General features: G+C 43.9%; 1 protein-coding gene across 2 annotated transcripts in view; it reads left to right on the forward strand.

The window, feature by feature from the left end:
• LOC126418778 (alpha-tocopherol transfer protein-like) overlaps positions 1-26,974 on the forward strand; it is a 135,518-nt gene that overhangs the window by 90,905 nt on the left and 17,639 nt on the right. For both annotated transcript variants that reach the window (XM_050085706.1, XM_050085705.1), the window contains 3 exons: positions 9,408-9,546; positions 19,022-19,181; positions 24,430-24,685. In XM_050085706.1, coding sequence (XP_049941663.1) covers positions 9,408-9,546; positions 19,022-19,181; positions 24,430-24,685 — 555 coding nt within the window. The remainder of the gene's footprint in view (positions 1-9,407; positions 9,547-19,021; positions 19,182-24,429; positions 24,686-26,974) is intronic.

The raw sequence follows: 26,974 nt of genomic DNA on the forward strand, positions 1-26,974 counted from the left end.
GGGAAAACAAATGAAGTGCTGAATGTCGTTACGTCTTGCATATTCTTAAATTTTATTCACGTAGTTTGTTAATCAAATGTGCACTAAATAGCTATAGCGTTATAACATGTTTACTTGCTACGCTTCTCATTGTAATAAGCGTTGTGTTATCTACATACAACTGTCAGGCGCGTCCCATGTTTATTTACATTTCATTTTTTCCCCCGCTTCTGGTGCACCGCCGGCCGCTGTGGCCGAGGGGCTCTAGGCGCTTCAGTTGGGAACCGCGCTACTGCTACGGTCGCAGGTTCGAAGCCTGCCTCGGGAATGGATGTGTGTGATGTCCTTAGGTTAGTTAGGTTTAAGTAGTTCTAAGTTCTAGGGGACTGATGACCTCAGATGTTACGTCCCATAGTGCTCAGACCCATTTGAACCATCTGGTGGACCTTTTGACTCCTCGTACAAGTTATTGTACTTTGGTCTGATCGTAGGTGGCAGGAGAATAACTAGGCAGTAAAGTCCAATTTCCCAACTGCTGTCATTACGTGTGTGGACAACATGGAGGGTGATCATCAAGAATGGCGGTGGTAGACGAGGTTTCTGTCGAAGCAGGCTGTAAACGCTGCAGACATTCACAGGCGAATGGTGGCAGTGTGTGAAGAGCGTACACCATTACGAAAAGCGCTATTGCAGCACAACGCTCGTTATCATGCGTGTCAGAAAACCACGACTGCCCTCGCTGAAATGAAGTTCCACGTACTGCCACACCCACCGCATTCTCCTGATTTCGCCCCTTAAACTCCTGTAGGCCCCCCTTGACACATTTCTTTGATTCTGTCGCACCCACCAAAGGCCAGCTGCTCGCGATTCCTGGACGTCAGCGAAATGATGTCCGCACATAGGTTTCTTCACAGCCTCGAATAAGTGGTAATCATTACAGGGCAAAGCCAGGAGAACACACTGGGTGTGACAGTGCGTGTTACCGCATTTGAGGAATGGCGCCCCGGAGTCGAGCACTATCATGTTGCAAGAGCACATTTCGTGACGGTCCACACTCTCAACGCACTGCCACCAATGGCTCATGAATATCCGCAGTGTTAACACCATATCTCCACAGATACCACGGCTTCCAGCGTTGTCCTTTATTTTTGTAACGCGCTTGGAAGGAGGCGCATGGGTCTGCTCCTGAAAGCTGACAGAGAGGCCGAATGTAGGAAGTGAGTAGGAGCAGGTGAGGTAAAGCTTTCGGTACTGCAGTAAGGTATAAGTGGTTTTACTATAGTCCAACCCGAATTATACACTTGGATACATAACTTTAGGAGATGAGCACATAGGTGTGCGGCAAAAGTCCAGATAAGAAAGTCTCTCGGCCATCTGCTCTTCATGAACTCGGCGAAAGTGGAGCGACGCTCGAGAGCTGCACAGCGCCGGTTAGAGGGCGCTGTGGTCGGCGAAGATCTTCCGCTCTCGTAGTGCCAACCTACGCTGTGGCATCGGAACTATCGATACCACATTTATGATCACGTTCTATGTGTCACGCTCCCCTAATGACAATTGTTGGGAAATAGCGCTGTACTGTGAACGGTTTACACTTCTAGCGATTTTCCTGTCATCTACGGTTAGACCAAAGTATTACGTACCTGGAAATTTAATGTGAGTCATGTGGCACACCGTCACTTATGGGAGAAAATAAAGTATAAATAAATATGGAACACTTCTAGATATATTTAAGAGAAACATTAACAGATTCTATACCGAATATTATTTATGTAGTATTTAACGCACAAATAGATAGCCGGCCGGTGTGGCAGAGCGGTTCTAGGCGCTTCAGACCGGAACCGCGCTGCTGCTACGGTCACAGGTTCGAATCCTGCCTCGGGAATGGGTATGTGTAATGTCCTTAGCTTAGTCAGATTTAAGTAGTTCTAAGATTTAGGGGACTGATGACCTCAGAAGTTAAGTCCCATAGTGCTCAGAGGCATTTGAACCATTTGAGCCACAAATAGATTTCAGAACACAGAGAGAACATTCCGATGAATGCAGTGTGCTAGAACAACGTTTCGCAGCTTTCCGTGATTACGTGAGTGATCACTGTTTATGTAAACGAAACAGGAATGACTGAAGTGTAAGACAGCTGCAGGTGTAGTGGAAGCGGGTTGTACGTGTAATTAAGGGGAAAACCAGGAAGATAAACACGCTGCCACCTTTAGTCTTTGGATGTATCAACACATTTATCTTCTCCAGCGCACTGCACATTCTAACAAATACAGTCGCACACCGTAAATAACGGATAACAATGACGTCTTACAGCTGTAGCTGTTGATATTATCGATCGCTTCTACAGAAAACAAACGATAATGGGACTGTTGGGACTGTCTTGCAAAATATGAATTATTGCACAGGTATACCAGCGGAGGTCCGTAGCGTCGGAGGCAAAATGCATTCGCAAAATTGATATTACTGAGGATTAGTTGTCTTCTCAGCACTATCTTTAACTAAGTGTTGCGCAGAAGTAGTCACTAAGAAATCTCAAGCGAGAATGGTGTATCGACGTCTAAGGCAGATGTCTTCAACAGGAAGTCCAGTGCAGAAGTATCTCTATCTTTCGTCATTCTTGTCCCTTCGACGAATTTCATTCAAAGTAAGTCTTGTATTTGATAGCTTGTGGTTTTACAATCGGCAATCCAATTGTTTGTTGAAAATAGTTATCACGCTAATCGATGAATTTATACTATGAATAAACAATTATTCGTAAGATAGTTCTCTCTTTAAAGGCATCCTAAGTGAGAGTCTATTCTAACGAATGTCTTTTCCAAAGATCAACATACTTCGAAGTGTGCACAGCCGTTGGAACTGTCAAGCGTACTATTGCGGCTTTCGGCCTAATGTCGATTGACTTGGTATGACTTGTGCTCTGTTTTGCGCCCTCACATTGGACAATGACTCTCCGGCCTACTCAATACACACTGCACAATAACTAAGAGACATACAACAATGAAACTTCCCACAGTTACACATTAAACACAGACGTGTTCAGGGATGCCTAACAAGGTTTGCTCCAACACACCATTATCACCGAACGTGGTGGCGCAGTGGTTAGCATTCTGGACTCGCATTCGGGAGGACGTCGGTTCAATACTGCGTGCGGCCATCCTGATGTAGGTTTTCCGTTATTTGCCTAAATCATTTCAGACAAATGCCGGGATGGTTCCCTTCAAACGTCACGGCCGACTTCCTTCCCCATCCTTCCTTAATCCGATGCGTTTGGTCTCTTCCACCAAATCAATAACACCATTGGTGCGAAATTACGGATGGTCCAAAATTTTTTGGACAGACATGGTATTTAATAGGCTCCTACAATCAATAGTTTGGTTAATTTTTTGCAATATATAAAGACTGCATGCGGTACAAGAGCAACATGTGGCCGAGCGGTTCTAGGCGCTTCAGTGTGGAACCACGTGACTGCTACGATCGCAGGTTTAAATCCTGCCTCGGGCATGGATGTGTGTGATGCCCTTAGGTTAGTTAGGTTTAAGTAGTTCTAAGTTCTAGGGGAGTGATGACCTCAGATGTTAAGTCCCCTAGTGCTCAGAGCCATTTTTTTGCAAGAGCAACACAATGACACACCCTCGCAGGCGTCGTTAGAAATGTGAGATGAGTCTGTGTACGAATGTTTAAATACAACTTCTCGCTAGAGCCGAGAGATATCCCCTGTTTGCTCTTGGGGCATTAGGCAGCTGCAGTGAAGTGGAGTGAATGACAAACGACCAGGGCGAGCGAAGTTTATAAATTGTACATTCAGAACATCATAACTAGATACTATCAGAATAACGACCCAATAGTCACTCGGGATCGATTTCAGCGCGGATATCTTGGAAGTGTACGTTTTTCTCCTTGGTGATGCTTTGTTTGAACGAACAGTTATCGTAACCTATGTTTCCTCCGTCAAACAGTGCGATGTACTTTGCGGAGTTAAACGTAGATGTAGTTATTGTGGCAACTCAGTCTATAGAAGCAGTCTCGCCACAGGAATACCCGAGACAAAGATGGAAATTTCCGACAGCCTTTATTTTCTAAGAAACTGCCTGAAATGTAGCCGAGCATAATGCCCTGCTAGTTGCATGTTTCTGTTCGCTGTACGCAGAATCTTTCCGACTGGAGTCCTGGTTCCGGGTTTTCAGCTTTCACCGCCAGATATGAAGCTCGTGCTCTGCCCAGGTGATCAGGCGGTGCGCCGCAAGCTGATCCACCACGGCAGAGAACAAGGAACTCACCGGACGGGTTCAGGCTTGCTTCCAGTTATAAGTGAGAGGAGAGCGCTCTCTGTTATGAAAGTATACCGCACGTGTTACACCCGGAACTCCATTACGTCCGCGCAAATCTCTGGGGCCGTTCAATCAAGAGCTACAGTATAAGCCAATGTGTGGTGGGCTTTGAAAGTACGCTGGGAGCAGAGCCGTAAACCTCCACTCTCCTTCCCCTCCCCTTTGCCTATTCCATATGCGAATTGTATGTGGGAAGAAAGATTTTTGATAGCCCTCTGTGTAATACAAAGTTTCTATAGTTTTACCCGCCCGATTCTATGGTACATCTACACTGCTTGACAATTGATAAGGAACAGCAAGAATCACAGGCAATGGTGGACGATACGAAGCTTGGTACATACGTAATTGAGATGCCTATCTCTTTACGAAAAAATATTTTTTTTCCTTTTCCAGGATAAATACTACGTAAATAATAAATGTGTTGTCGAATATTGATAGTTTGCGGTGTCATAATGAATCTGGTGCTATAAATACTTGGGAATGAAGAAAAAGTACGGGCAGCGAATTTCGATCTAGAGATCTCGCGCGTCTGCCACTGCACGTTTATTCCCCCAACTGCAGACTGCTTGAATATTTGTGTTCATACAAAGTATATAAGGACGTCTAAAATTTTCATATTCGATCTTCTCGAAAGCGGTTGAGAGTTGCTTCTTCCTGTTTACACATGTTAAAGTCCGCGTGCCCTACACACCCTGTCAATACCAATCATATCGCTGAGGGAAAGTTCGTAAGGCCCCTTGTCAGTCACGGACTTAGTGTTAATTTATTTCCCAGGCTCTTGAAAGACTGTTACTTCACTACGTTAACAACTGAGATACAATGTGCACATAAAGTCATTCGTAAGGCTAATGTGGGGGCAGCAGCTGGTCGGAGCGACTCAGAACTTGATTGCGAGTGACTGGTGGAGCAGCCTGTCAGACGAAACACTAAGCGAGCACGTCTCACATACTTTCAACGGTAAACTTATTGCCTGAACGTGCTGCTCAAGCAAACGACGGCAAGTAGCATTGACAAACGCTCACTTAAAGAACCAGAAAGCTGCAGATTTGGTCATTACCCTGGACATTACGTCTGCTTGTAGAAGCTACCTGGTATAACGTAAGTACAACGAGTTCACATCTGTCTTAACAGCAGCGATATCATATCCTCTCGAAGTACTTCCGAGATTGACCACAGCAGAAGACCAGCTACAGCGGAAGATGAATCTTTGCTGCACCGTTTGACGTCTATTGTCTCAATGAGTTTTTACTGACCCAACAGCTGCATATTGTATATACAGCTTAAATCACCATAAGACGTGTAGCCAAGTGTGTGTTGTGTACATGATTCATATTCTTACATTCCAGTTTCTTTCACGGATGGTACGTGGAAAGAGAGACTGTCGAATTTTCCATGCATGAGGACGAATGTTACGAATTTTAGGATCATTGTCATTACATATCATGTTTGTCGGAGCATGTAATACAATTTTTGATGTATTTTGGGATGTAGCTACTCTGATTTTTGTGACAATAGTTCTTCTTTCTTTTAGCGTCTTCCCCTGCAGCTTGTTGAGTAGTTCAGCTCTCTCGTGGTCATTAAACGAAAGCATAAAGAAGCGCGTAGCCTTCCGTTGAATCCTTTCTATTTCTGTTTGTCAGTATTGGTACCAGGGCATCGAACGATGCTTATCTCAAGTTTTGGTCGAAGGGTGTTTCTGTAAGCGACCTCATTCGCGCCAGAATTCCACTTTCTTAAGATTCTCCCAATAGAGGTAAGTCTGATATCTCTCTTACCTTCGGTTACATTTATGTAATTATTTCACCTTAAATCGCTCCGAACATATACTGTACTTTAAACCGGTGACTGATTCCAGAACTCACTGGTTGCACTGTCAATCGATATCGGCTACTTTCATCCACTTAAACGTGTTAGAGCCTAAAGGTGATTTTAGTTATGCACGGTGTGTCACAACTCTTATTACAAGATTCTAGGGGTTGCAGAAGGCACTCAGTAGATACAGAACTCATGGGGAACCCATGTCCGGAAATGTATCGTCTGAAAGTAAAGTAAGTTTGAATTTAACATCACTTCCAAATCTCTCTCTGCGCGGTAAGCAGGCAGCCCTGACGTATGTGAACTACAGGAGACGCTCCACGTGGTGACCCCGTTGTTCGCTGCACAAGGTGTATCTGCAACGCCTGCTGTCACACACGGCCTGCAAACCCTGTTGTGCGTCCATGGAGCACCACAATCAACACTCCTAGCTGCGAAAGTGCCATTTTCTCAGAACCATTGTCTTAGTCCAAAATTATTTTATTTCCAAACGGCGCATTTCTGGGCATCGACCCATTATCAAAACATTGTCTATTAAGCCCCCTCTACATTCCCTAGTAATCTGTAATAGGAACTGTGTCTCTGTTTAAAAGAAAGATACTAATACATTAGAGATGTCGCCAGATTCATAAGCTCACAAGCATGAAACTGAAGCATCGTTTCGTCTAAAAAGCTGGTGGGATTGTTTTCACAGATAATCTTTGTAACAATATCGGGCGCAGCAGCGATAGCTATGTAACTACACACGTCAAAAAAAAGTTTAGGATCACCCCAGTTCCCCGTACTCCTGAAGACAGACGTGGGCTGTGGATTTTGTATCACAGACACAGTCCCTTTGATTCTTCAGAGACGCCACTAACACACCGAAAGATGTAAACAACCATGCATGAGCAGCGCCTATTAGGCGGAGGGGTCCGACAGCCAATCACTTCCAGTCATTCCACCAGGAAGGAGGTACACGGCCCTTGTTGACCGTAGTTCAACCATGCCTAGACGGTCGATACCGCATTTCGATCGCGTCCGCATTGTTACTTTGTGCCAGGAAGGGCTCTCACCAAGGGAAGTGTCCAGGCAAGTAAGACTGAACCGAAGCGATATTGTTAGGACATGGGGGAGATACAGAGAGAAGGGACTGTTGGCGACATGCCTCGCCCAAGCCGCCCAAGGGCTACTACTGCAGTGAATGACCGCTACCTACAGATTATGGCTCGGAGGAACCCTGGCAGCAACGCCACCATCTTAAATAATGCTTTTCTTGCAATCACAGAACGTCGTGTTACGACTCAAATTGTGCGCAATAGGTTACATGTCAACAACAGTAGCTGGTATCTCCAGTTCCTGTTTCCTTCCTTAGTACCCGCACGTGATCACTAGAGTATAGTCCAAAGATGATCCAGGTCGGGTCGAAATCGGTCACCACTTAGAATAAAAGTGTTTTTTTGCGATCAAGACATGTATATGCCGGGTAGTCTCTGAAAGGCTTGTAAGGCAGTTGCAGGACAGACTGTGCTGAGAAATAATTTTTAGGAAAAAAATCAATTCTTTGTACCGTTTCCGAGTTAATGAGCACTGAAGTTAGCCAATGTGGCGATTGTGGGAGCAAATTCAAGTGGCCCGCGAGAGACGGTGTCACCAAACGTGTGCTTCGTTTGGTTTCCCAAAACCTACCGAGACAACCATGCAAAAACTTAACGTGGGACGGTAGTAAGGGTCGAAGCGTAGCCAAAGGCAGAGCGGTCTCGCGTGCAGTCATCCACGCTCTGAGAACAATTGACACTAATTTCATTTGGCTGGCCGCTGTAATCTGCCTGCGCAACAGCCTGATTGGCTAATTTCAGTGATAATTAACGCACAAAAGGGCGCAGCGTATCAAATTTTTTCTTAAGAATTCTATCCTAGCACAACCTAGTTTTTAAAATCCTTACAAGTTTTTCAGACTGTTTCTGACCATCCTGTATAATATTTTATTACTGTTGTTTTCACAGCTTTCATTATTGATTACATTTTCCAACAAGTTTATTGTTATAGATACCAAAAATATTAGTTTTTGCAGTTCCATACCTCAGTCGGTATAAACGGAACCCTCATAGGCTCAGAAGCAGCTCGTGGCCTAGCGGCCGGCACGGTGGGTCAGCGCATTAGGTCTGGTCTGGCCTCTGTGAAGGGGTCAATAACGAACTTTCAACGGATGTCATGTGGCGCCCACTACAACCAAATACGACAAAAAAGATGAAAAAGCTGTGGCAGACGGGGTCCTGGGTTCGATTTCCGACCGGGTTGGGGACTTTCTCTGCCCGGGAACCGAGTATTTGTGTTGTCTTCATCATTTCATCATCATAATTTGTGATAGTGGCTAGATTGGCTTGTGTAAAAACTGGGGCTTTGTATGGGCGCTGATGATCGCGCAGTTGAGCGCCGCACAAACCAAACATCATCATAGGCTCACTCTTTTACACGTCTGTCTGTCTGTTCACTCAAACTCTCTTTTTCTCAGGAAGGGACAGAGATATCATGTTGAAATTTAGGACACGTACTAAAGTCTACGGTGCTCTTGAAGTATAAAAAAAACTAGTCAAAGAATACCAGCATTTATGTCTCATATTTCGATATTTGCAAACTCACTCATCGAAACCTAAAGATGAGCTCTCTATATAACTGGCATCAATGGATCACCAATTTAGTATTGGAGGGCAGCGTGGAGGTTAAAAATCGTAGAGGGAGACCAAGAGATGAATACACTAAACAGATTCAGAAGGATGCAGGTTGCAGTAGGTACTGGGAAATGAAGAAGCTTGGACAGGATAGAGTGACATGGAGAGCTGCAGAAAACCAGCCTCTCGACTGAAAACCACAACAACAACAACAATTAGGTTGGTAAGGAACCCTCAGAACGTTATTCCCACTCGCACGTGTATGATTACGCAAGGGTCCTGACGAACGGCATCAAGGAGGGAGGCGGCGCGATCGTAAGACACTGGACTCATCAGAATGGGGACAGCTCAGATCCTAGACGGACGTCATGCAGATTTGGGCTTTCTGTGATTTCTCTAAGGTGCGTAAGGAAATCCGTGGATGACGCCGCCGATTTCCTTCCCTAACTCGACATAGTGCTCCGTACCTAATGACATTTTCCTCGACGGGGAGTTAAAACCCTAAACTTCCTTGCCTCCTTCTGATTGCACATTTTCTGTGATGTAGAAATCTTCTATGATGATTAATTATGTGACATTTTAGCATTTATTTGTCACGTCTTCCCTACCTGTACGTGACCACTGGTTTGTTTTGCAGATGACGCTGGTACAGCCGAGCCCGGAGTTGCAGATCCACATCCGCAAGGAGCTGAACGAGGACGTGAACACGCGCGAGGACGCGCTCCAGCACATCAAGGACTGGCTGGCCAAGCAGCCGCATCTCCCCGACTTCCAGGGTACGTCCGTCATGCCGCCTCAGCGCAGCGTGCACCTTCTCGTTGCAGAATTGGCGACGTTTCCGAAAGTATCGATGGAGCCACTTTTCGATAAATAGCGATACCCTTTATTTTACTCATTCTGAGAAGCAAGGATCGATCTGTGATAATATCTAAGTGGAGATAAACTTCTTTGCCAAGCTTGCTAATAATAACTTCTATTGTATAAAACATTCTCGGACTTCTTGGCGCGTCAGTTAAGGGTGAAATCTCGAGCTTTCGACTATTATCTCCATCATCTTCATTAGGATAAGCTGACTGTGGAAACAGATCAAACAGATTACAATTGGCCCAAGCCATATTTTAGCCAGCCTGCATGTGGTCTCAGGATTTACGAAAGTTCCTGTGGAGGACACATTGAAACTGCTGACAGAGCATTTTCCTCCTGAAACGATCAAGTTGTTCCTATATGTTCTGAAATGGTTCAAATGGCTCTGAGCACTATGGGACACAACTGCTGTGGTCATAAGTCCCCTAGAACTAAGAACTACTTAAACCTAACTAACCTAAGGACAGCACACAACACCCAGCCATCACGAGGCAGAGAAAATCCCTGACCCCGCCGGGAATCGAACCCGGGAACCCGGGCGTGGGAAGCGATATATGTTCTGACTACCACCTACTTCTTGTACGGCGGTAAATTTGAGGAGAAATAACGGAGGGAGTGGATATGAACTCTCCGCTGTCTCCAGCAAATTATTTTATGGAACATTTTGGGGTTTGGTCACACGCCGCAGAAGTACTTGAGCACTTCCAGGAACATGTGAATAGCATACACCGAAATACGCAGCTCACTGTGGAGACGGAGAAAGAAGAAAGGCTGCCGTTTTTAGTTATTGTGGAGCATCGATAGTCAGATGGACGTCGCGGCCATTCATTGCACCGCAAGCCGACGCACGCTGATTTGCATCTTAGCACCCAGAGTTTTCACCATTCAGTCCACAAAAGAGCACATTTAAATAGATTGGTACACAGAGAAAAAACCGTTTATTGCGAGGACCACGTGGATTCCAAAATTGATCATATTAAATATCTTCTCCCAAAGAACGGCTGGGGGTCACGTGATACGAAGTAAGCTTTCTCTAAGAAAGGGAAACTTTAAAATGTTGAACATTCACGTGACGAGTCACCGATTGTATTCCTTCCTTTCTGCGGAGCAATATCCAGCAAAGTAGGCAGAGTTCTTGGAAGCCGAGGTATCAGATGTATTTTCAGGGCTCCTAAGAAGAGAAAAGTGATGCTACACCCTGTTAAGGACAGTCTCGGCCTCAGGATTCTTGGGATTTACAACGTCCTTTGTCAGTGCGGAAGCAATAATATAGGTCAGTCCATCCGCTGTGCAGAACATCAAAGACATATTAAAAATCGATAACTGGATAAATCTGCAGTTGCTGAGCACAACTCACAAGCAAACACAAAATACTGTTTGACGAAGCAAAAGTTTTGTCCCAGGCTCCCATATACTGGTACTCTGTAATTAAAGACGCTGTAGAAATAAGAACATGTGAGAAGCTCTTCAATAGTGGCAGCAGATATAATCTTAACGTTGCATGGATGCGAGCTTTCGATGTAGAGAAGATCCAGAGATATTCGTCGCAATGTTTACGCTACGACGGGAGCTGTGGCGTCACTAGCGCAGACGTTGACACCATCTGCGACAGCATTACATAATTGCCGACCAATCAGAAGCCCTCTTTGGGCTATATAAGGCCAGCGCAGCAGCAGTTTTGAGAATTAGCTGCTCCTGACGCAGACGGTGGCGGTAATCGTGGAAAGCTCGATGTTTTACTCTGAGCTGAGGCGGAAAGAAGTCCGAGGATGTTTTATACAACAGTGCCGTCGCGAAAGGCTTCGTTCTCAATAACTTTTATTCTCGGCAACCGGTGTCTGTAATCAGTGTTCCCATCTTCATATCTGGAAAGCATTTATACAGCGGAGTATAGACAAAACAAATGTAATACACAGTGTCAGGTATAATATAATAGAAAAAACAGGTAAACCTATATAATTCTACAGATAGGTTATTACATACGTATTAAAATGTCAGTGGACTTTTTCTCATGAAATGGCATGTACGTAACAGACTAGAAGAGTAGTGAATTAGCTGTCAAAATTAAAACATTCGTCTTATGTCACGCACAACAGTGTACGTTGTTGAAGCCAGGGCGCCGCTAGAGCGGCAGGCAGTGACCAGTAAAGGATAGCCATTGACAACTGGACCGACAGTTGTCACAAGAATTAATGTTTTAATAATTTCATACTAATTTTTTGTTAAGTCATTCGGAATAGCTGACTGAGTTAATGTAAATAAAACATACTGAATAATTTACTAGGTTCTTCATGTTGTATCACACATCCTCTATCATAGCCTCTTCCGCATGTATGTAACTTCTCAGTTACATGGTCCATCTCCTGTTCGTTGGGATTTAGCTGAAAACTTCCCGTCTACTGAAGCTAGACGCCTTGTCCATTAGCGTAATGAAATTAAACGTGGACAGAGGTTTAGGTACGCAGTGGCTCTGCGTGAGGCCAAGAGTATGATGTCTCACGCCCTCTAGGCGTTCTCTCTCTTTGTGTAAAACTCAGTTTGACTACGTTTATTCACCACCAGCATTTGCTATTTTTTTAAGTCACGACCTGTGCACCAGATGCTGTGTACAATAAATAACTAATAGCCGGCCGATGTGGCCGAGCGGTTCTAGGCGCTTCAGTCCGGAACCGCGCTGCTGCTACGGTCGCAGGTTCGAATCCTGCCTCGGGCATCGATGTGTGTGATGTTCTTAGGTTAGTTACGTTTAAGTAGTTCTAAGTCTAGGGGACTGACGACCTCAGATGTTAAGTCCCATATTGCTTAGAGCCAATAATTAATAGTTACCACATTTCGCTAATGCAAGTATATTATTCACCAATTGCCTGTGTTTACATGGGAACCTAAAAGTGAATGTCGAAATGCTGAGCATATTGGTTCGTGTATTTATCGAGTCACGTGTAACTGTTTAGTCAAAGCTGAGGGACGATTGTTTTGATGTTGTGGAAGAAATTTTCAAAATGGCCATAAGTGCAGGCTCTATTTTCATAACAATTCTCGAAGTAAATGTTCCAATATAGTACAAAAAAGCGTACTAAAATATTGTTAATTGTACTCAGTCTTGCTACAAGGCCCGGTCACATTCAACTTGTCACGAGAAATGTTGTCCAAAGTTGTGGGCTGAACGAATGGACCAGTAACCAGTAATATTGGATATTTCCACGTCATTTCTTACTCAGAACGAACTCCTTTTCTCTGGAACCTATCAGATTCACCAGTGGATAAAACAGGGAGTTTTGTGTGCAGTATTCCTCTGAGATTTAAACACAATATAGAAAAATGTAGAGAGTGACAAAAGGAAATATTCGATAACCTGTTGAAAACATAGTATTTAAAGAGATTTATCGTGCTTCGTGGCAAACACTTCCTCAGACAGTCAGCAAAAATAAAAGGCTCATTGCAAAATCAGTGCAACTAAAGTGAAGACAGATAAAAGTGTACAACCCTCTCTCTCTTTATCTACATACATACTACGCAAGTCACCGTACGGTGCATGGCGGAGGGTACTTTGTACCACTTAGTACACACTGGTAGGGATAGGCGGGCCACAGAGTGGCGTGGCAAATGTCGTCATAGGAAAGCTGGACAGGAGCAGAAATGATTAGAGAACAAGTGAACACAGTAAATAGAAGATTAGCTCAGCTTATATTTCACCAAGAGAACGAAGATTCAATACAAATAATGCAGCAAAAAACAGAGTCCAGTTCATACTACAGAAGAAACGATGATGTTTGAGCCACGGCTGGCGTCCCGTAGAGAAGTTGTTCCAAGGCGAGTGGGGCGTTTTACTACCGCCGAACCTCCTGTATTTGCGGATACCTTGTACCTGCTGCTAGTTATTCCGTTTCCTGCTCCACTCACAAAAGGAACGAGGGACGGGCCACTGTCTATATGGTTCCATCCATACAAGTCCTGATTTATCTTGCTTCGCCACCCGCACGCGAGATGTACGTTGGTGGCAGTAAAATGGTTCTTTAGTCTGTTGCAGCTCTGCTGGTTCTCTAAACTTTCTCAACAGTGTTTCGCTAAAAGAATGTCTTCTTCCCTCCAGGGATTCCTATTTAAGTTAAGAGAGCATTTCTGAAATACTAGCATGTTTAGTGAGTCTATCGGTAAAAAATTTAACAGGATGCCTTTGAATTTCTTTCTTGTCTCCCTTTAATCTGACCTCTTGGGGGTGCCAAGCACTGGAGCAGTGCTTCAGAACGGGCTGCACGATTGTGCTGTGCACGACCTCCTTCAGAGATGAGCTACACATCCACAGAATTCTCCCAATAAACCAAAGTGCACCACTCGCCTTCCCTAGTAGCGGTGCGGTTAGATTTGTAATCTATATGACAGCGTCAAGCATCACACCACTAACGCTGTATTACAACGCTAGAGGATTGTTTTTCCTACACACCTGTATTAAATCACATTTTGCCTGATTTAGGGGTAACTGCCACTCATTAGTATTGTACTGCAGTTAATTCCTTGTTATCGGTAAAGGATCATCAACAAAGCAGTAAGAGACCAGAATCCAATAAACTCAAAAAATTCTACTATTTGTTAAGTAAATAGATACCTTCCTTGGAAGTAATTTCGTGTTGCCGAGCTTTTCTTTTCCTCTCATTAAACGAAACATAACTTGTTTTATCAATGACAATAATAAAGAATGGTCCTCAACATGACCTTCATACTAACTACCTTATCTAGTTACAAAATATGTAGCCGAAACATAGCTACAAAATATTATTTGTTGGATGTTCATTGAGTCAACATTGAGTGTGAGCTTTGCAGGCCGTGTAGGAATGTGCTCAATGTTTAACCTAATCCTGTTTACAGCCGTAATGAGTGTTTGAACAATTTAGTTTTCTGCGTTGTTTTGAGTAAGCGTGTAGTGAAAGAAATGAAAAGCATATGCTGGAATGTATCCTACTTCTAATGTGCTACTCTTAGCTGAGAAAACGAAGGCGAAGCCGTTCAGCAGTACTGTTGGAAAAAAAAACTGTATTTGTGCAACTCGGCGTCCTTTCTGGGAAGGATGAGGGCTGTGCAATAAGTGCAAGATTTCAGTGTCTATGACTGTCGAAAATTCGAGTGAGTGAAGAGTTTCGTTTCTGTTGTTAAAGATGGATTTGCATTGCGTGAAAAGGTGAGACCTTGGCGACTATGGCTCAGATTTATACGTAACAGTGTATCAGAAGATAGAACTCGTTAAATGTGACGCGAATGGATGCAAGTCGTGAGCCGATTACACGAGTTACCCGTCCAACAAAACGGAATACAAATGGAGGAGTTAGCTTTCTTTTGCGCCTATCAGCTGGAACCAACCGCTCCAGTTTAATTGTTTCAGACTGCTAGGACACCAGCTAAGGACTTCTCATCTCCTTGGCACCGTTTACTACTCAATAGACCGAACGGAAAACACAAAAACTGAGTTCAAAACCGATTGCACATCGTTTCACATCAAGTCCAGTGCAGACGACGATCGCGTTAGGAATTCCTTCCGCACAGGAGGACGCGACAATTCGACTCTAATTCGCTGCAACCGCGCCTCCCAGAAAGCAGATCGTGTGCTTCATGGAGCCTGTTCTTATGCGTATATGTCAATATAGTTTCGTGCCCGACTATTATACGCAATACCATTCTGTACTTACATAGTAATGAACACTTACGTCCAAAAGGTAAAAGAACTTCGAGAGCACCGAAACAATGCGAGTCAATGGAATAAATACTTAACAGTTGATAATACTATGCATATACGGTACGTAGCTGATTACACAAAGCTACGTATTAGACAGGATCAGGGTATTCGTGTAAATTGTGCCCTTGGAACTATTACACGTAAGGATTGAAACGTCCCCTTAGAAAAATTATAAATGACTGTGCTTAAACTGACACACAATATTTTTAGCGCAACGCAATCTGACTTTCACAAATCCCAACAAAATAATGGCCCTGACTAACAATAACCTATACCTTTCATGAATCACTTACCTCACAAAAATCTTCGTTGCTCGAACTACTGCAACACAGCGAGCACCACTACTGCCAGTTAAATAAAAGATTCAAACTACTGAAGACACTAACTACTGACAGGCATAGTTAGCAAATGAAAGATTTTGATAAAGAACAAACAATGTATTTACCTTAATAGTGTTCAAAAGTCATTATAGATATAGCAGTTCATGACATCCAGTGTTACAATGGATGGACACACGCCCAGATCATCCGCTCTCAAAACTCCTCCATTTCTCTCCCCACATCCACCACTGCTGGCGGCTCACCTTCAACTGCGCAACGCTACGCGCTGTTAACAGCCAACTGCCCAACACTACAATAGCAAATTCCAACAATGCAAACCAGCCACAGACTGCACACAGCACAGCCAGTGATTTTCATACAGAGCGCTACATGGCGTTACCAACATAAAAAACTAAACAGCCTACTTACAGGATATAGTAAGAATGTAAGACACACCAGAAGGATTGTCACTGGTAGTGCATGTAATGAATGTCACTCAATCGTTCACACGACAATCGTGGATAGGGTGTGGATGTTTGCATACGATAGTAAACACAACAGATCTCAATAATGGGACTCTGGCCTTCCAGCGTTTGTGGTAATACATCCCATTGCTAGAAATGCGTCCTTTGGCGGTCAGCACTTCTCCATGGACTAATGTTACAACACAGTTAACTTTTCCACGTCAGCAAACATTTCTTTCTTATTAATGACCTTTTGCTGACTTTGTCTGTTGAACCAAAACAATGTGCCATTGAAATGAACAGAAAAGGCGGATGCTGATAAGCCCTGCCACACGTTCCACATTAGATAGTTTGTCTGTGAAAAACTTCCCAGCTCTGCTCTGATCGGAGAGCAACTTGTGAGCACCTTACCAACGAGATACATCGTGCTGCCTGTTTCTGTCGGTTGGTACACAGGGGCATCTTAATTGCATATATCAGTCATATAATAACCCCTAACATTTCTTCATTCACCATCATGAAGAAGAGCTCTCGAGGTTGTGGAGCGAGTCAGGTTATACATTCACTAGTAACTGCTGTAGTGTATTACTTCTGTAACTAAATTATTGACAGAGTGTTCGGTTGGTACATAAGTGCGTAGCATTTCTCCATAAGTCTGATAAGTCACAAATCAGATATATATATATAACAGAGACTTCAGTCTTCAGTAATATATTCTCCTTCACTGTTTATATAATCTGCCAACGCCGGGGTAACTTTTCGATTCCCAGACTGTAGAAATCACGAGTTTTTGAGGCGAAGAAGTCGTCGAGCCGTGTTCGGAGCGCATTTACATATGGAAAGGAAGGACGCTTGTTCGATAGAGAGCAGAAAAAGTGAAAATCTGATGGCGCAAGATCAGGTGTGCACAATGACTTCCTAACCCAACGCCTTTATAGTGGTTTCCGCCAATTCTAGCAGAATGCGGGCGGGCGTTGTCGTGGATTAGCATCACTTCATGCAGCCTTCCTGGTCGTTTTTCTTGGATTGCGTCTGCAAGACGTCACAGATGTTGATAATAAATGTCAGCGTTGATGGTTACACACCGGTAAAGAAATTGGAAATGCCGTGTAGCTAGGGCCGCCCGTCGGGTAGACCGTTCGCCTGGTGCAAGTCTTTCGAGTTGACGCCACTTCGGCGACTTGCGTGTCGATGGGGATGAAATGATGATGATATGGACAACACAACACCTAGCCCCTGAGAAAATCTCTGACCCAGCCGAGAATCGCAACCTGGCCGTTAGGTATGACATTTAATCGTGCTGACCACTCAGTTACCAGGGGCGGTGAAGTAATTCTTAGTGCACCACACCGCCACTGTTCTCCAGATGCATACCATTATCTTTAGTGGATGCGTGCAGGTCTTTGTACAGGGAGGTACCATTTCCTTCTTCTCTTTATGATAGTATGAAGACACCATTTCTCGTCACAAGTAACGATACAGGATAGAAATGGTGGGTATTGTTTATGAGCCAGTGATAATGAGCAGGTCGGCCGGAGCGGCCGAGCGGTTCTAGGCGCTTCAGTCCGGAACCGCGCTACTGCTACGGTCGCAGGTTCGAATTCTGCCTCGGGCATGGATGTGTGTGATATCCTTAGGTTAGTTAGGTTTAAGTAGTTCTGAGCTCTAGGGGACTGATGACCACAGATGTTAAGTCACATAGTGCTCAGAGCCATTTGAACCATTTGATAATGAGCAAGCAGAGATACATATGTGGCAACCCAGTGATTTTTGTGATTTTGTGTAGGGAATGCGATTTTTTAAACTCCGCCATTAGATGGAAGTGTCGTACGATGATGGAGAGATCATGATTTATCTCACCTACCACATCACGTGTACACTCACGGGGAATCATTGTGTATAAATGTGTCTAAACGATCTTCATCAAACCATGTAGGTCTTCTTGAATGTGGAGAGTTACTAATGTCAGAAAGATCCTCCTTAAAACGAGAAAACCATTTTCTTGCCATGCTCTGTCCAGTGGCATTATCCTCAAACATGACGCACATGTTTCTAGTTGCCTCCGTTGCTATCATCCCTCCATTGAACAGAAAAATGGCTCTAAGCACTATGGGACTTAACATCTGAGGTCATCAATCCCCTAGACTTAGAACTACTTAAACCGACTAACCTAAGGACATAACACACACGCATGCCCGAGGCAGGATTCGTACCTGCGACCGTAGCAGCAGCGCGGTTCCGGACTGAAGCGCCTAGAACCGCTCGGCCACAGCGGCCGCCAATTCAACAAAAACAGATGGATATGTCGGAAATGTTCCGATTTCTCCATCTGACACTCCATTTTCTAGCGTCCACAACGCCACTTCGTATCTGCAAATGACCAAATGTCAATATGTAAACTCAAATGGCAACAGTAAACTACAAAAAAAGGCAATTGGTAAGTAAAACCATAGCAACCGGAATACGAACATGTAAAACAAAAACGCTGCTAACTTATGCACCAGCTAAGTCAGGCTAGCTCCTCACCTCGACTAGCCTGGTAAATCAGCCTCTCTTAACCCCAAGACGAGTCTCTGCGACTAATTTGAACAGCGGGTGAAACTTAGCAGTTAATATCTCCGCACTGAGGTATCTCTACGAGATGAATTATCTATCAAGGGCTTCAGGTGGATTTGGCACACTGTTTGAAAATTGGTGATTTATTGCGACCGTTATCAAAGCTAGAGACTGTAATATCTCCCTTGCCTAACAAATTTTTGTACAATGTGTGTATGATTACCGTTAGTGTTAACTGGAATTTATATCACTGATACCAACATCATGACAGACTATATAAACGATGCTCGGTTACTTTTATTCGTTGTTCCTTGTCCTGCAGATGACCAGCGCATCATGACGTTCCTGCGCGGGTGCAAGTTCTCGCTGGAGAAGACGAAGCGCAAACTGGACATGTACTTCACGATGCGAGCCGCGCTGCCCGAGTTCTTCACCGACCGCGACGTCACACGGCCCGAGCTGAAGGAGATCCTCGACAACGTGTAAGTGTCTGCACGTTCATCTGTTCCATCGCAACACCCCTTTAGGTAGTCTAGAATCTGCTGAAAAGTACCTGGACACCTACAGTAACGTGTCTGAATGCGTGTGGTGGAATGACAGTCCATTCTTCCTGAAGAGGCGAAACCCAAGAAGATAGTCATGCTGGACGCCGGGCTCTGGAGGGAAGACGACGTTATCACTCATTCCACAGATGTTCCATAGTGTTCAGTTTGGGTCTTTGAGCAGACTAGTCCACTCCAGGAGTCCACAAACCATCGCCTAACAGAAGCTGCCTTATGAAACGGTACTTTGTCGTGATGATACAAACAACCATCGTCTCTGAACTTTTCCTTTACTGTATGCATTACACAAGGCTGTAAAATTTGTCCATATCCTCCCGAGTTTAGTGTTTTCTTAAGAGCAATAAGATACACAGCCTAACCACAAAAAACGCTCCCATACAGTAACACCACCTCCTCCAAGTATGGAGGAGGTTCACAGTTGGCATTAGATATTATGGCAGGTAACATGCTCCTCGCATTCGCCAAACCCAAAGCCCTCTACCAAAATGCCACAGACTAAACCGCCATTCATCACTCCAAATCATTCGTCTGCAGACATCGACTGTACGGTGGCGGTGCTCTTTGCAACAACTCAACCGTCACTTAGCAATGACTACAGAAATGTGTGGAGCTGTTCCACCACTCCACCCCATTCTGCTTAACTCACTACGCTCGACCTTGCTAGCTAGATTGCTGGCAGCACTTTGGAACTTAAGAGTGATATTTTCCACTGACTTGGTGCGACTTTTCACAACAACCTTCCGCAATGCTCGATGCTCTCTGTCCATCAGTACGTGAGGTCTGCTTGATCTTCGTGTAGTTGTGCTTGTTCCTTCGCGTTTCCACTTCACAATCACATCATCAACAGTTCACTTGAGCAGCTTTAGAAGGGCTGAAATGCCCCCGCTTGACTTCAGGTGACATCCAATGACTACTCCACGTTCGAGGTCACTGAGCTCTCTTAACCGACCTACTCCGCTGTCACTGCTACTCTATTGTCAACACAATATTCAACGTTTTCTTTTATGGCGGTGCGTCGCGTCTTGCGACAGGCAGAGGCCAGTTCCATTCTACATAGGAATGTCACTGCTTGTCTACCGACAACACGACACTCGCTGCTACCATTTATACTTGCGGGTCCGCCTTTCGTGGATTTAGCTGATTCCGCACGACATGGTGGTTTACGGATACTTTTGACAAGATGTCGTAGGAGCGTACAACACACGTAACGTTCATACATCCGTGTGAAACTACTATAAAAGTCATTCCTTTAGACACATTCGCCCGCCACACTAGCTAGAAGGCCTGTTATGTCGTCACAGTGTTGACCCATCATGCGCGTTTCTGCATTATGTCGTTTAGTGGCAGGTTCTTACTGATAACACCAAATATAGTCACACGTGGTGCTTATTTCTAGAAGAGAGTTGTCCGCGTTTTGCGTTTCAGTCAAGTCATGGCTGACGAGCACCTCGTGAAAGATATTTGGGGAGACATCTTTCATCAAGTACGAAGCATCCGAAATATTTCGGCACATTCGTTACGCGTCGAAAATATCCCGGTGACTGTTTGCATAGTCATTCGTCCTATAAGGCAGATTTCCTTCATTAGTCCGACCAATGCAGCCCACACGTTTGAGCAGTAATCCAGTATAAGGCTCTCAAGTATTTCTTAGACAGTCTCTTTAATAGACTAACGACAAGTACTCAGTAGTCTACCCACTAACGTATCTCCGCAAGTGGCTGATGGCACTTGTTTTTCAGGCTAATTTTGGTGATTAAAGCTGTAATCGAAGACTACTACCGTACGTTTTCACTTTTCGTGTAGTACACAGGTTTCCTTGGTCTAGCGTACGCCATACACTTTCCGATCTCCAGCACAGCTGACTCCAAGTCTTTACTATCTCTTTCGTAACAGCTGCTTACACATAAGCTACTGTCATTGTTTACACATCCTCTCACGTCGCACTGACACTTTGCTGAAAAACGGAATGGTAGTCTGTACAAGTTTCTCTTCGTGATAACGAACACCAAGCCGAATTGTTCCTCTACGAATTCTACCGCGTACGGTCCCTCTTTTGAAAGATATAACTATGCTCTGATTCAGTCTGGAAATAGACACTAGTGTAGGAACAGGTTGTAGACTGAATGTGGAAATATTTATGTCGCAGATTTTTGTTTCAAAAATTACTTTTCCTAGCAATGTCTCTTTTCATCCCTTGGAGTTACTCTGTTACTGCCGCTGACTTGCAGTTTTAATCGGCACGTTACTAACTACGAACTTCTGTTACACGTGTTTGTTTCGACAGAGTAATTTTTTTTTTTTTTTTTTTTTTTTTTTTTTTTTTTTTTTTTTTTGGCTGTTTACGTGACTCTTGTCCTAAAAACTGTCTAATTTGCTGCAGCGGTCTGCAGACTGGAGAAAATTAAGATAATTTTGTATGGGATCTGTATAAGGATCGCGGATGTTCCTATTTGACAAATATTCCCAGTTTTTATAAAGTCTCAGTTATATGTACACTTTTTTTCTTGGCCATTCACCGCCTTGTGCCACAGTGGGACAAATAGCCCTACAGTGCTGGGCAATATTTCTGAAATAAAGATACTAGTTTCTGTGTACAAGCTTTTTTTAATGGCTTTCGTATATATTTTACCGAGTGAATAAATGCTGATGCTTTGAAATATTTGGACGTCACATTTCTTGTTTGCTGATTTCTCTGTAGCGTGAAAATTTACCATACAACCTATGTCAACTGTCAACAACACCGGTTGTAAATTTTGCCTCGGGCATTAAAAAAGCCTATCATTGGTAGTTCCTTAATTCTGATACTATATTCTGACTTTTTGTATCACAGATGGTAGACGTAGAATAACCGGACTACCAGATTTTTTTGCTGCGCTACGCAAAGTGACGTTGCGTTTTTTGTGAATACACCATTTGACGGTCACGTTTACTTCTGTTCCATTCCGTTGGCCTCCACTGTCATTCGACCTTTAATCTGCGAAAAAGTTTCGAACCGTAACTCACTCCTGTACAGAGTGAAAGACTACGAAAGATTATTTCTGGACCACTCGTTTACTTGAGAGAGCCGAGGATGTAATCACTCGTAGTTTATATGTAAGATGTGACACACACGATTTTAATATTTATCTCACCATCCTTTTTCTACATGTACCCGGTAACTTTGCAATTCATGATTTACTATTCGGCAACGGTTTCATAGAATCACTTTCAGACTACGTCTCTACCGTTCCTCTCTCGCATAGCACGCGGGAAAAAAATGAAAGCCGAAATCTTTCCCCGTTTTCTCATGTTTTATCTTGGTTATTATTTTTCTCTATGTTAGTGGGAGACAGCAAATTATTTAGACATTTCGAGTAATGCTAAAAGACCTCGCCGAAACGGAAAGTTTCTTTGTTTTAATGATTGACACGTAACATACTTAGCATATATGTGACACTCTGTCCCTTATTTCGTCCAAATGCAAAATGAGCTGCCATTCTCTGAATTGTTTCGATGTTGTCCGTCAGTCTTATCTGGTAAGTATCCCATACCGCATAGCACTACTCCACAAGACGACCGACAGGCGTAGTGAAGGCAATATCTTCAGCAGATGTATTGCATTTTCTAAGTGTTTTGCTAATGAAAAGAAATTTTTTGTTCACCTCCCCAACAACATTTTCTATGTGATGATTCCAATTTAAGTTGTTCGTTATTGTAATCCCTAAGCTGAACCGAAAACATTTAAATTTGTATTGTTTATGTTGTTGTTGTGGTCTTCAGTCCTGAGACTGGTTGGATGCAGCTCTCCAAGCTACTCTATCCTGTGCAAGCTTCTTCATCTCCCAGTACTTACTGCAATCAACAACCTTCTGAATCTGCTTAGTGTATTCATCTCTTGGTCTCCCTCTACGATTTTTACACTCCACGCTGCCCTCAAATGCTAAATTTGTGATTCCTTGATGGCTCAGAACATGTCCTACCAACCGGTCCCTTCTTCTTGTCAAGTTGTACCACAAACTCCTCTTCTCCCCAATTCTATTCAATACCTCCTCATTAGTTACGTGATCTACCCATCTAAGCTTCAGCATTCTTCTGTAGCTCCACATTTCGAAAGCTTCTATTCTCTTCTTGTCCAAACTATTTATCGTACATGTTTCACTTCCATACACGGCTACACTCCATACGAATACTTTCAGAAACGACTTCCTGACATTTAAATCTATACTCGATGTTAACAAATTTCTCTTCTTCAGAAACGCTTTCCTTGCCATTGCCAGTCTACATTTTATATCCTCTCTACTTCGACCATCATCAGTTATTTTGCTCCCCAAATAGCAAAACTCCTTTACTACGTTAAGTGTCTCATTTCCTAATCTAATTCCCTCAGCATCACCCGGCTTAACTCGACTACATTCCTTTATCCTCGTTTTGCTTTTGTTGATGTTCATCTTATATCCTCCTTTCAAAACACTGTCCATTCCGTTCAACAGCTCTTCCAAGTCCTTTGCTGTCTCTGACAGAATTACAATGTCATCGACGAACCTCAACGTTTTTATTTTTTCTCCATGGATTTTAATACCTACTCCGAATTTTTCTTTTGTTTCCTTCACTGCTTGCTCAATATACAGATTGAATAACATCGGGGACACGCTGCAACCCTGTCTCACTCCCTTCCCAACCACTGCTTCCCTTTCATGTCCCTCGACTCTTATAACTACCATCTGGTTTCTGTACAAATTGTAAATAGCCTTTTGCTCCCTGTGTTTTATCCCTGCCACCTTTAGAATTTGAAAAAGAGTATTCCAGTCAACATTGTCAAAAGCTTTCTCTAAGTCTACAAATGCTAGAAATGTAGGTTTGCCTTTCCTTAATGTTTTGTTTATAGTCAATGTTTATAGTCAAAACTAGATTTGATGAAATAGTTTTGACACTCACTTGGAGTAGCTCACATGCTTTATCGTTCAGAGTCCATGGCCACATTTCGCATGAGCCAGATATCTAGTGTAAAATATTTTGCAATATGTTTTGAGTTTCTGATGACTTTGCTTCACAGTAAACGTCATCGTCATCTGCAAACAGTTTGTGATGTTTTGCAGGTGTTTACCAGGCACTCGTGATAATAATGTGACACAGACATTGAATCCTCCGTGTCTTCGAGCCTTTAGCACGGATGTTGTTTTGGTTGCAGAGCTTTCCCGCCGCTGCCTGGCCTGACGCCGAACGGCCGCCGCGTCATCGTGATGAACGGCAAAACCAAGGACTACCAGGGCCCGCTGGTGGCGGACGGCATGAAGCTCATCTTCATGGTGGGCGACATCCGCTTGCTCGAGGAGCAGACAGGCGTCGCGGGCGACGTCTACGTGCTCGACGCGTCGGTCGCCACACCCGCCTACTTCGCCAAGTTCACCCCCTCCATGGTCAAGAAGTTCCTCGTCTGCGTCCAGGTACGAGTATGATTCACGCTCCACCAGGAATGCACCTCGATGGTATTATCCGAACGGGAGGAAAATAGATAGGTTTGGTTCACATGGGCAGAGAAACTAATGATTACCATTCCAGAAAATTTGTATAATTTATGCAAGAGGAAGAGTTTCACAAACTCAGCAAGTCAATAACGTATTGGTTCACATCTGGCCGTTATGCAAGCAGTTATTCGGCTTGGTATTGATTAAAAGTGTCGTTAGATCTCCTCACGAATGTCGTGCAAAATTCTATACAGTTAGCCCGTTAGGTCGTCAGAATCCCAGGATCATTGGGGGCTCTGCCCATTATGCTCCAAACAGTCTCAAATGGGGAGAGATATGGCGACCTTGGTCGCTACAGTGCGGTTTGGCAAGAAACGAAGACAAGCAATAGAGTCTCTCATGGCTTTCCATAAATGGCAGAAAGACGAGGCGTAGAACATCGTCGACATACCGCTGTGTTGCAAGGATGCTCTGAGGGATCGTGTAATGAAAAGAAATGACACCCCAGACCATCGCTCCTGGCTGCTAGCCACGTGACGAACGACAGTCAGCTTGGTATCCCACCTCTGTCTGAGTCGTCCGAAGATATTTCTTCTCTGGCCAGTTCGAAGCTGGACTTATCATCTACTCTAGTCACTGAGTTTCCAGCCCGAAGACGTGTCTAGAGACGCCCCAGACAGTGGTACGATACCAACCTGACTATCGACCGTCATACGGCTTGACATACATTGGTGATGGTCTGTGGTGACAAACTTTTCTTTTCATAGCAAGTCCTCTTTGGTTGTCATCCGCAGAATCCTTTCAGCATAGCGGCTTGTTGACGATTTTCTAAGCCCAGTTTTGTTGCCCTCCATGGCAAGCTATCCTGGGCTTACTTTTCAGCAAGATGATGCTCACTCGTACACGATGAGAATTTCTTCTGTTGTCTTCGCGCTTGTCAAACCCTGCCTCGACTTGGCAAGTCACCAGATCTGTATCGATTTGAAAAATTTTGGAGCATAATGAGCAGGGCATTCCAACTATTTCGAGAATTTGACAATCTAACTCTCCAGTTGGACAGAATTTGCCTGGACGTCCCTCAGGAGGACATCCAATACCTGTTTCAATCAAGACCAAGCCGAATAAGGGTCGGAAGCTTTACTGACTTGCTCAATTTGTGACGCTCATACTCTTGAATAAATCATCCAATTTTTCTGACACTGAAATCATTTTTTGTGTGTACGTTTAGATCACATCTACCGATTTTCGTGCCATTCAGATAATTCCTTCGTGGTGCGTCTTTTTTTTCTATTTTTCAAAATGTATATTACGAACAATCGTCAATTTGCGTCCACAGGGTCCATTTCGAGACAGATCGCTATCGACATGAATGGTAGGCATGAATGTAGACGCCCAAGCACTGCATTTCGAGGCAAGTTTCTATTAGCAATGCTTTATTCGTTACTTAGCTCCAACTGAAGTTATTGATCCGCAGATTTCAAATGGCCTAAATCTGCTGTCTGCTTTACCCGCATGGCAATGATGGCTGTGAGTCACCGAGGGGTATGTTCAGCCTCCTAACTGGAGAGGTTTTTCTTCCTTCGCGCACAGTGGGACCGCTCCTTTGCGAAGTGTGATGGCCCTGTGTTAAATGTCGCTGTTGAGTGTGGGTGACTGTCAGGTGGCCATAAGTAGTGATTAACAGTTATCTGTGTATTTATAACATCTTCAGATATGTGCGACGTATTACTGTTGTGACTGACAATTCGCAATTTTTCACAAACACAGCTTTTATTGATGTAGGTTCACAAGGTTGATGACTGAACATACAAACGAAAGGTAACAATAACGATGCCAGTAAAAGTCTCCAAATTGAGGCAAACAAAAGTTCACTTCTAATTTTCCACAAAGGTTCGTGGTAACACACTCACACTCTAGTAACAGTCCAATTCCGAGACGAAGACGTAATCTTCAACGGTCGCAGTACACGCGGTCGGCATCCGGTGGGAACTGAACTTCGGGGCTGGTTCTAGCCCCTATATAGCTGTCTTCAGCCAATCAGGTTTTGGCATAGTGATACTTCCTGCAGGCCGTGGCTCGAGCTGCCCCTGCAGGAAGATGTGCTCGGAATGTCTGTTTCCATTATCATGTACTGTATGTACGAGGGTTATTCCAAAAGTAAGGTCCGATCGGTCGCGAAATGGAAACGACTATGAAAATCCGATAAAGCTTTGCACAGATGTGTTGGGTAGTGTCTCTAGTATAACCCCAGTTAGCATCACGTCGCTC

This window comes from Schistocerca serialis, chromosome 9 (assembly GCF_023864345.2).
Source record: "Schistocerca serialis cubense isolate TAMUIC-IGC-003099 chromosome 9, iqSchSeri2.2, whole genome shotgun sequence".
Lineage (NCBI taxonomy): Eukaryota > Metazoa > Arthropoda > Insecta > Orthoptera > Acrididae > Schistocerca > Schistocerca serialis.